The sequence below is a fragment of the Electrophorus electricus genome, chromosome 7, assembly GCF_041902795.1.
Source record: "Electrophorus electricus isolate QZ-2024a chromosome 7, ASM4190279v1, whole genome shotgun sequence".
In the NCBI taxonomy this organism is placed as follows: domain Eukaryota; kingdom Metazoa; phylum Chordata; class Actinopteri; order Gymnotiformes; family Gymnotidae; genus Electrophorus; species Electrophorus electricus.
The window spans coordinates 6,020,001-6,030,737 of NC_137503.1; the positions used below are offsets into that span (position 1 = coordinate 6,020,001).

General features: G+C 43.1%; 2 protein-coding genes across 6 annotated transcripts in view; one reads left to right on the forward strand and one right to left on the reverse strand.

Annotated features, from left to right (window-relative positions):
- Nucleotides 1-1,546, forward strand: part of ap1m3 (adaptor related protein complex 1 subunit mu 3) — a 13,049-nt gene extending 11,503 nt beyond the window's left edge. Inside the window, exons 10-12 of the mRNA XM_026998896.3 lie at nucleotides 1-107; nucleotides 247-322; nucleotides 738-1,546. The exon at nucleotides 1-107 is cut by the window's left edge and continues 19 nt beyond it. Of these exons, the coding sequence (XP_026854697.1) occupies nucleotides 1-107; nucleotides 247-322; nucleotides 738-760 (206 nt within the window). The 3' untranslated portion in view covers nucleotides 761-1,546. The remainder of the gene's footprint in view (nucleotides 108-246; nucleotides 323-737) is intronic.
- tmem125a (transmembrane protein 125a) lies at nucleotides 751-9,706 on the reverse strand. Of its 5 annotated transcripts, none has more exons than XR_014124572.1 (3): nucleotides 8,960-9,703; nucleotides 3,543-4,542; nucleotides 751-879 (listed from the first exon to the last, which is right to left on the reverse strand). XR_014124572.1 is itself a non-coding variant. In XM_081717858.1 (3 exons), exon 3 carries the CDS (start codon nucleotides 4,467-4,469, stop codon nucleotides 3,801-3,803), a length of 669 nt encoding a protein of 222 aa, XP_081573984.1. In that variant the 5' UTR covers nucleotides 4,470-4,542; nucleotides 7,416-7,517; nucleotides 8,960-9,706; the 3' UTR covers nucleotides 1,798-3,800. The 5 variants fall into 5 exon arrangements, 4 of the variants coding, with proteins under 4 accessions (XP_081573984.1, XP_081573983.1, XP_026854657.2 ...); XM_081717858.1 differs by lacking the exon at nucleotides 751-879 and adding an exon at nucleotides 7,416-7,517 and having other exon boundaries at nucleotides 1,798-4,542; nucleotides 8,960-9,706; XM_081717857.1 differs by lacking the exon at nucleotides 751-879 and adding an exon at nucleotides 7,412-7,517 and having other exon boundaries at nucleotides 1,798-4,542; nucleotides 8,960-9,706.
- Nucleotides 9,707-10,737: the final 1,031 nt, after the last annotated feature.

Here is a 10,737-nt window from a genome sequence, read left to right on the forward strand (position 1 = left end):
TGAGAGCTCACGTTGGTCTACCTAGTGTGGAGAGTGATGAACAGGAAGCCAAGCGACCAATCACAGTGAAGTTTGAGATCCCTTATTTCACTGTATCAGGCATTCAGGTGAGTTAGGTGATCTAATTTCCCTGTTAGCCTACTGGGTCCACAACAATGCCAGCCTTTCAGTGTATTTGCATTTTAAAAATCTAAATAGTTAGTTAGAACTGTATTTGTGAAAATAAATGTTGTTTTGTGTAATCAGGTTCGATACTTAAAAATCATTGAGAAGAGTGGCTACCAGGCATTACCATGGGTGCGATATATTACACAGAGTGGAGGTAACCCACATACACTCACACACACCCACAGACACACACACAAATAATGTCTAGACCTACCTTTGCCCTTCATAAAAACTCTCATAAAACCGGAGTGAGCACACCTCACTTTGTTTCCCTTTCTTTATTACTCTCTATCTCTCTCTCTCTCTCACACACACACACACACACACACACACACACTGTCATTTCCAACTTTAGTAGAGTGTAGAAGACTGTCAGTTTTCCATTCACATCAGCAACACCAGAGTAGAGTGAGGCACACTAATCCTTCATCTCTGCTCACTTTCTCATTAGACATGCTAATGAATAAATCCCATATAGCGTACATAAGGATATATTCATTGCCTGCTTTCTAAGCAATTAAATGTTTTATTGACCATGTTATTTATTTTTTTTTAATCATATTTGACAGATTATCAGATACGGACGAATTGATGGGATTTATTTCACAGCAGTGTCTTAACATTCCTTCTACTCTTCTGAGAAAAATAACGATGTGCTGTCTTCAAACATCAGTCAAATTCCAGCATCTCTGTCTATCTTGCACGCAATGTCTGTGGACGAGAGAGACACAGAGAGTGTGTGTTGTTTGGATACGTTACTGAGTCTAAGATCTTTTGCCAATACATCAATAACAAAAATAGTCATACAATGTTTTTTCTCTAAGAAATATAGATTTTGGTAGTTTGCTGTGTTATTTTATATATTTTTAACATAATCTGTTTCTTGTCCAGAAGTTGAATTTATATGTATTTAACAATTTGATGGGTGAAGTCAACCCATCAGTGTTTTAGGCTACTAGTTTAAAATATGTTGTTACTTGTTATCTGTTACAATTATTAACTCACTGACCAGTGGAATAAATACCTACACAAAATCAATTATTAATAAGGCTGTACGCTGTCAGGCAGGGGTGTAACACAATATTTTTACTGCAGTATCATCTGTGGCACATACACACAGGCACTCACACACACAAATACACGAGAAATTAGCAGGCATGGCAAAATAAAGACAATACAATCAATTAATTCTGAAAAAAAGATCACACACACACACACCACTAAAGGAGACATATATACAACTAAAGGAGACATATATACAACTAAGGGAAACGACAGCAAGAAAAGCCAAGACTCCATATCACACTACCTCATTCTCATTATCTTATGATTAAACATTAAACCTGAACCTTGTTTTACATGGTTTAAATCTCCTCACTGTGGCTGTCTCCTGTGTGTCATTGCAGGAGTTTATGGAAATAAAACCTGGCCATAATTCCCTATATTCAGCATGCATTGCATCCCTTGTTCTATCAGTGGGCCTGCTGTATGTGTATGGAATATTGTTTGGACCGCTGCAGAGGCAGCAGAATATATTATTTGCTGTATGACAGCCCGTCTCTCCTTGGCCTGCACTCACCGGAGGCCAGTGGCATGCTAACCTTCACATAATTATTCCACCATGCCGCTGCCTCGGAAATATGCTTTTGATCTCAGTTTTTATTTAGTGATAACATCTACTTGATACTGTACGTGTGACTGTGAGGAAAGAAATGGCAGTGTTTTGTCCCTTTTTGGGGTAGGTTTTTTTTATACTGTGTATTGTCTTGTTGTTCATACTACTTATATTAAACCTTTTGATCTCTGCCAGAAGAAAGTGTTCGGAATGGCTTCACAGTTTGTCTGTCTCTCCACTTTATCAGCTGATTAATAGTGCCACAGGTTATTGAGCTGTTCGACTAAAGCTCAAAGCTCAAAGCTGAATGGTCACTTTGTGAATTATTAACATTAACCAGTCTTACTGCTAGTGAAAATATTATGCAAAATCATTCTAATCAATCTGAAACGCATGAACTGTATATGTGAGTTTTTATGTGTGTGTGTGTGTGTGTGTGAGAGGATGTAATAGTTACTTTGCCAGGTTCAGGCTCTTTCTTGCGAGGCTTATTGGGCGTTGCATGAGAGAGCATAATGGCTTAAAGACAATGGATAACAGAGACTGCCATTGTTCAGGTTGTGACTGACAACAGCTTTAAGCACAATGGGCTGTCTGTGGTGGATGAAAGCAGGCATGGCCCTGCCCGTGACACCCAGGCTGTCTCTGGACCTCCACTCACCCAGCTCTGCTCCTGCAAGAGCCTGCAGGGACACAGCTGGAGAAGCAGTGTCACAGCATGTCCCAATACTTACACACATGCGTGCTCATACACGCACTCACACAAAAACGCACACACTTACTTCACTGAGAAGGAAACAGAACCAGCTCAAACAGAACCACTTTGGCTTTCTGTTTATTTATTTCATGTATTTTGTAAAGAGAACCATAGCAAAATGAAATCATTTGTTTTGTCGCATGGCTTTTCTTACTCAAATGTTTCCAACCTAAAAAATGAGACGAAGTGACTCACTTTCAGCAGTTATATATTAAATCACATCACTTGAGCCTTTTGGCTTTGGAAGAGGTTCATTATACCACTCACCCGCATTGTTTGACACTAGCGACGTCACGTAGAAAGCTCAAACACACAAAACTTGCCAAAATCTTTTAGCCAAATTCCAAAGGTTTGCCATCTGTGCTTTTGCATTTCTATTGACCCCAGTAAGCAAGTTAAGACATCTAGGGTCATAAGTATGCTCACGCTGCCTCTGTTCTGACTCAAAGAAAATTTATAAAATACACTTCCGCATTACTTCTGCCTTGACGGATGGAGAAACGTTTTTGTTTTTGTTTTTTTTTCCCCCCATCTGCAGCGCTTAGTGGCGAGTGTAATAAAGCTCAGAGTATAAAAATCACACACATGCAACATGGCATGGCATGGCAACCTGTCACACAAACGAAACAGCTCTGACAAGCAAGGTCCACATGCCGCCCCCCCCGCCGCTTGGCATACGTCCCTTTGCTCCCATAAATAAGAGTGTGAAGGTCACACACGATCCATTGATGTTGAGGGACTGATGTTTTGGTAAGGCTCATTGATGCTGCAGGAAGGCAGTGGTTGTGTTGTGAGAACAGCATGTTTTAACTAAAAATAATTCATTATTTAAACCCCATTATTGCCCTTTCATTGATCTTTTTGTTGGGAGAAAACCTATCAGTGTATCACAGTTAAGATTTGAAGCTTATGCCTTAAGTCCTTAGTATCATGTTTCAACATGACAACATTCAATAGACATCTCATTGTAAATGACAGAAATGTAGACAAGATGATACATACAGTGTCAGGTGTGTTTTACCAGAGTTGTTGCAGTTTCATACATTCTTCAATCAATCATAGTCTATTGTGCAAAATGTTGATTAGTGGCTGTGTTTTGCAATTGATCCTCTTGCAGGCAAGTGGTCTCTGAAGAAGGAAAAAAAAAAAAAAAAAAGATTTTTCTTATAGATCCGTTCGCTGGCCTGTTTCGTTACTGTGTGTATTTTTGTGCACGCTGTTACCCGAAGTTTCTCTAGGGGGCACCATCCGTAGATAAAGTCATATGAGCTGCGCCAGGCTTGACGTGGTCTCTCTCCTGGGCCGCATGTGTCCTGAAACGGTGAAGACCTCGGCCACCCTGTCCCGCAGGCTTTGCTCGGGCCGTGTCCTCTCCAAGAGGAAAACCACGGCCGAATACATGCCCACCGCCAGCACCGTAAACCCCCCACCCGCCAGCAGCGCCACCCCTGAGATGAACATATCATTCAGGGCCCAGCCTGGTTTGGGCATGTGGTATGCTAGGGCCACATCCAGAAGCACAGCCCCGCACACGAGCAGCGCCAGCCCCGTGACCAGCACGACCAGCACATCCGACAGGCCGCCACTCTTAAGCATGTCGATGCGCCGTCGGCTGCGCACGCAGTTCATGTCCTGCACGGCGGAGCTCAGGAGCTGCTTCAGCAGCACGGCCAGGGCGAGCAGGCACAGGGCGGTGCCGGCGCCCAGCCTCCACTCGCTGGACAGGCTGGTGGTGGTGGAGAGGAGGCCTACACCGCCAAGCCCACAGCCCAGGATCAGGGCCACCGACGCACAATAGCACAGCAGTGATTTACGGGGCTCACTGAACCACCAGAGCTCCACCTGCTCCTCCAGCAGGTCCTGCTGAATGCGGGCCGGGTCGGCTAGCTGGGGGCCCCGTGGAGGTGGGAAGTCCTCTAACTCTGACATGGCACTTGACACCCAGCTACTAAAGAAGGCCCTGGAATTCTTCCGATGTCAGAGGTAGGGTGAAAAGCAACACCTGCCACAGAGCAAGGAAAGAAGGCTTTAGAAGTCTTACTTAGTTGTAATGGATGAAAAACAGTTTACTAATATCTATGATCTCAGGCATAATATACTGTCATTTTTATTCACAGCAAAAACAAGCATGAAAGGTTTAATCATTTGGGAATGCACTTATTACATAAAAAGGCACAACATGCAAAGGCTGAATCAAGCATTCCGATAAAGTCAAATCAGCTACAATACAATTACTTTTCAGTCGAATGCTGATTAATCTCAACCCTGATCAGGCAAAGTAACATGTGAAAGATGCTGTCAGGCATCTGTTGTAAAGCCTTCTCCATGAAAACAGACCGTTTTTCAATAATCCTCAATAATAAACTCTTCGGCAAGACACCACTGTTATGATTTGCTGGTGACTGTGGACTGTGAAAATGTATGTGTTGGGAGAAAGTGCATGTGTGGAGGAAGCGTATTACATGTAGGAAATTCCCTCCCAGTAGAAGCTCATGTGTTAATCCCTTTATCGATGGCCTGTCCCTGTATTCGCAGCAAGCCTACAGCCCATCTTTACAATCCAGTCAGCTGCTTTACCAGAACAGGCAAACGCGAGCGGGCTGCTGGTCTCTGCCGGTGTGCCCTCAGACAGATCCCCTCATAGTAAGCTACGGCCCGGAGTAGACAGGAAGGGAGAGAGGCACCTCGGAGCTGTGAGACGCTCTCCACAGAAAGCTCACGTGGGTTGTTTTTCCTGTTTGTCGACTACGATTGAAATGGCCGCGTGGTTTAGCATGAGCATGTGTGACACTTTGTTAATTAAGTCCCCACAGACTGGAGCCTCTTGTCAGTGTCATGCAGTGCTTTGAAATAGGGTGCAGTAAATGAGGAGGCCTACGGAAGGGGGGAGGGGGGGCAGGAACACAGCTATGAAATAAAACTAAAATCAGGATCGAAGAATGAACTTAATCAGTAGCACAGGTAACAGTGGAAGGGTGTTAGAAAATAGATGAAGTTTCTTTAATGAGAATATCTAGGCACAGAAGCAGGCCTGCTTAGTTGTGTTGCACCAGTGGATTCTGTAAAAGCAAGAGAAGTGCTAATGAATTTTCCTCTAGTGACTAGGATGGAAAAACACAGTCATTGCACCACTGGCTTTCGAAACCAATTTGATCTGCTTAGCTTTAGGTTCTCTGACGGTATGTCTTTAGGACATTAATGATAAGAAAATAAATCAGTTTTCCTCTGAACATATTGCTGCTCAACTCTTATCAGCCCCAAATCCCTAAAAGAGCTGTTCTTCATTAGGCTTCCCACTGTAAAAGGAGATTCTCTGAGCCCAGAAGTGCATTCTTTGGCATGACTATGTACATGCACAACGCTAGAGTAATTGATAAGTAAAAATTTTAAAAGTCAGAAAAGTAGTTTGTAAGGGGCACAAGCAGAAAGACAAATCACGTTCATGTGTGCTGCAGGCAGATGGAGCGATGATGCAGACCTTTGTCCAAACCTTTGCAAAAAGGTCAGAATGCAGTGGTGCAAGTTGGACCTTCACTGTAAATGTAGCCACACTGTAATTTCCAGCAGTAGATATGGATCAGCCGCATATGCGTTACATTTGTACTGACAAAATAGGATTTTGCCTGTTTAAAAACTTTCAATGATACATGCAAATGCACAAAGCAACAAAGAGGTATGCTGATTAGGTGATTATTTATCCTAAATAACTCTTAACGAGTTTGCAGCAGGTCCATGGAATGGGCACAGGATGTGGGTTTCATTGACAATGTCTACCTGCAAGTCCCATATCGCTTAAATATCCCCTGGGTTTCGTGGGCTGGCGATAAAAAGCCTTCAAAGCAATCACACGATGCTTCACCCTTGTTGTGAGGTGTTTGACAAACCTAGAGGGGGTGTAGCATCAGAAGCTAGACATGTAGTGGGCATTATGTTTTGGTGTCAGGGTCTATATGGCTGTGCATGTGTGTGAATAGGAAGCATTCACAAAGCATGCTCTTGTCTTGTGTTTGGTCACCACGCAACAGCTGATGCCTTGTTTATTTGCTGCCTGGTTGCCAGACAGAAACAATGAAGTAAGTCTTCTTGGTGTCCTTCTCCTGGGCCAGGATGAGACTAACTTCTCACAGCCTTGGAACAGGAAGGGTGGACTGATAGAAGCAGAATGAGCCAGTGAAACAGCTTTGTCAGTTCCTAGACTTGTCACATACTATTGAAAGATCTGATGAGACAGTGTGCACATGGTGGATAATACAGATATGACCTATTTAATCAACCCTATCTAACGTGAAAAAACATTAAGTGGCTCTTTCACACAAGGATACAAAGCAGAAACTACAGCACGTGGAAGACTAAGAGATGTGGTCTCCCTTACTAGTACACACCAATTTTATCTCCAAAAAGGCATACCTGAAAACCAAGAACAAGATAATTACAGCTTTGAATAATACAGTACAAGACTCCTGAGGTAGAGGGATGCTCTGATAAGACCACGCTTCGTAATGCTGTCTCCGCTAACCTTAATCCACGGGTTATCAGCCAGCACACATGGCTCAGGTTACTGTCAGGCATAACCCCGGGAACAAACGTGGCACACTAGCTTCACTCACCCTTTCACATGCATTACGCAGCCACACAGACTATATATCTCCCAAGTTCCTTCCTTAATCTCTGCTTTTCTTTCTCTTGCCTGCCCTATAGCGCTTTCTGCAGGCTCACTAACCCTCGCTCCCACATTCGAATTGTGTTAGTGTTCTCATGTCCGGCCAGGTTTACCCTGCTTGGAAATCAAAGCTCCTCCCGTTCCCTCCCCCTTTCTCCAGTTGCCTGCTCTCCATTTCACACGCTTGGCTTTTATAGTCCTGCAGCCTCACCTACGTCTGCTGTTGGTTTGCACTCTTTCGCTGCGGGACCCTCTTTTGTCCCACGCACTATTATTCTCCTGCCTCCTTTCACCTGGCTGACGTCTTACAAAGCAAGCTGAAAGAACAGGTTGAAAAACAAACAGATATTAGGGACAATAATAGATTGTTCACAAAGTGTGGTGGAAGTAATGTTGTTTTTGCTTTGTCTCCCATACAAGTTTTACACTTGAGCATTTTAAACACTAGCCACATATTCAAGACAGACTTCTAGGAGATTTTTTTGGGGGTACTTCAGTCTGAATGCAAGTTCATTTTGTCTGCTTAGGGCTTTAACACCCTGTAAATTCAGTGCTTTTCAGTGGCTGGCCTGCTGCTATTGAGCCCAGCTGCAATATTTAAGGACTAATTAAATCACCAATTAACATGCGCGTTCGCCCAGCTTCACACTGCTGACGAAAAGAAACCAGTTTGCCCCCACCCCCACTTCCTCCCTCAGAGCAGCGAGGGACGTTCAGGTCTACTCTCCAGGCCAGGAGCGCCATAACCTGATCCCAAACAGGGCAGCCATCCAGGTTTCCCCTCTGTACTGCACTCCACCCTGACCCCTGTCTGTGCAATCATCTCCAGCCAGGTTAGACACCTACACCCTCTCACTCATTCTCAGGACAAGGCTGCTTAATGACATGGAATATCATGGAAAATTCTGGAATCACTGAAGCACAGTGTTGCCAACAGGCATGAAAAACTGAGTTCTGCCATGAGCTGCTGGTGTATGGCTGAGGGTTCAATAGCAAACATGATTTGATGTTTTCATCACTAAACCTTTATTACTTCTCAAATGCATGCATTTGATTCATAGAGGATATTCATGTGTTAACTTCCTCTGCTGTATAGCTGTAGCCAGTGTGTGTATTTGTAGGCACTTTGTTCAGATAAAGTGCTTTAAAATAAAATGTAAAAATTCTATCTTACTTGTTTCAAAATATGTCTGGTGCAAAAAAGACAGGCTATATTGTCTGTATTTCAAGTAATTCCTGACCGTAGACCATGTTTTATCATCAATAATGTGGTTCAAAGGTCAACAATGACATCACGACGTGAACCAAAGTATTGTTTCCTGCTTTTCCCAAACGAAAACAAGCCCCTGTTCATTATCGACATGCAATATGTCAGTAGATACATGAATACAGTAGATTCCGTGTGACTAAAATGTTACTAACGTCCTCAAGTTATACAACTGTTAGAGGTAAACGACAGAACTTGAAAAATCATACGAAACAGTTTCTGCAGGGAACCGGCCTATCCTAACACAACCACTTCTTTTACCCTTGAACTTTTATTATGCTATTCGTTTAAGGATCATAAACCAACAAAGTAAAGCTAAAAAAAAAACAACTAAAAAAAAAACAACTAAAGTTACATCTTGTAATTTTCTAGTATCCTACAAGATTGTTTAACCTTCGTCAGAAGTTATAAGTCAGTTAATTTTATGAAGAGAAGCTGAAAGCTAAGAAACTCCTGAGCACTTCCCGGGATAAGGTAGCCTACCGTTCTTACCTGGGATGATGCTTGGGACATTCGCTCTTCAAATCGGCTCCCGATCGGCTCCAAAAGCGCCGCTTTCTTACCGGAGTCGTTTAAAACGAATAAAGCACGTAATTACTATCCGTGTCATCTCGGTCATTAATAACCGACTGGTTGAAATCGACAGCATCGTTCCGCTCTCTCGGACTGCGTCGCAGGTGCATGCTCCGCTCGTCCCGGACTTCAGCCTCGTTTGGAGGCGTGGTCTGTTTTCGTCGCTACGCCGGTCGCGAGGAGCGGGGCGGCTCCGCGCGGATTCGGGCGCGGGACCGCCTCGCGCCCGCTCCTGGGGGACCCCGGCGGTGACGCCGGACCTGTGGGTCCGAAGGTTGGCCAGTTTGTGCGATAAAGGGAAACGCGACGTCGTCTTCCTTTCCAATAAAGCACCGCCGCGCTACTTTTCTGCTTTACCCGCGTCATGGATCAGCATTTGCCTGAAAGCGGACAGTGCAGAAATATTCAAGCCAGATGTTTCGATAAATCCAGTCTGTTATTACTGGGATAAAATAAGCGAGCCATGTTTGCTCATTTTCGAATGAGAAAATCGCAAATGACTACAATGTAAAACGAACTACAAAGATGGTTTACTGGATGAGGACGATAATGCAAAGTTCTCGACAAGACGGGGTTTAGTAGTGGAGTGAGGTGTGAAAGGTTACTCGCTCAGATTGTTTCCCTTCACTGGATCTCCCGGCGCTGGAGCCGAATGCTTCTACTCTCCTCCTCCTTCATGCTCAAAGCGGTCACAGACCGCCCAACATTTCTACTACAGAGTAGTGTAAGCGCTTGGCCAGATGAAAACACGCCCTTAAAGATGCGCTACTGTCTGTATACAGCTATATACAGCTATAGAACACTTTTTAAATTTAACTTCGTGTCACTATTTCAAGGCTTACACATTAGTATGTTTACAGAGAACAATAAAGCCAAAGAAAGCCCGCTTTATTTTTCCTTTATTTGTTTATTGGTTTTAGAAATTAAACTTGTATCTTTGAAAGAAACTCTACTAAAACTATGCTTTCATGCAAACAGCAGAGTTGTGTAATTGATCTCAAAACAGCGACACTCAGTGGTTGGAAAAAATGTCAACTACAATAGAGGTGAGATAACAATGAAACGCACTGAAACTGGTTTAATGCTTCTCATTTGTCATTTACAGCATGCTCCAGGTTTCAACAGAGTTAACTCTTGTGCGCACATTTTACACACCCATAATCCAAAGAATTTGGTATGTTTGATATTGTATGTGTGTGTGCTTATGTGTGTGGAATAATATTTGAAGACCCCATTAAAAAACTGTCTATATTGAATCAAAAATTAAATGCTAACCAGTTGTGTGTTTCTAAAAGGCTATTCAGTGTATATAGCATTCGCCCTATCCTCATTGATGTTTCACAAATCATTATCATGTTTACAGTTTTCCCTTTTTCTGTTTTGGGTGGGTGATGGATTCTTGTACTCCTGAGCCTTTAGAGCATACAACCGTTAGTTCTTTTTTTCTCCAGTTAGAGTGATGTTCTCCTTCACACACATGCATGCACACACACAGAGTAAGGTGCTCAGAAACACATTAAAATGTTCCATATAATTACACCCTCTATATAAAGTAACCTACAAACTCTGGGGCTTTAAGGTGGTAACTAAATATGGCACAAATGTACAGGTTGAAAGAGATGTCATTTTATTAATTGCTGGCAGTACAGAATTTAGGAAATGGGTCAGTGTCTTTAACCTCAAATTTATAATCAAAT

What these genes read in the sequence shown, in the direction of transcription:
- tmem125a (XM_081717858.1), bottom strand. Translation starts at nt 4,469, where the DNA reads ATGTCAGAGTTAGAGGACTTCCCACCTCCACGGGGCCCCCAGCTAGCC.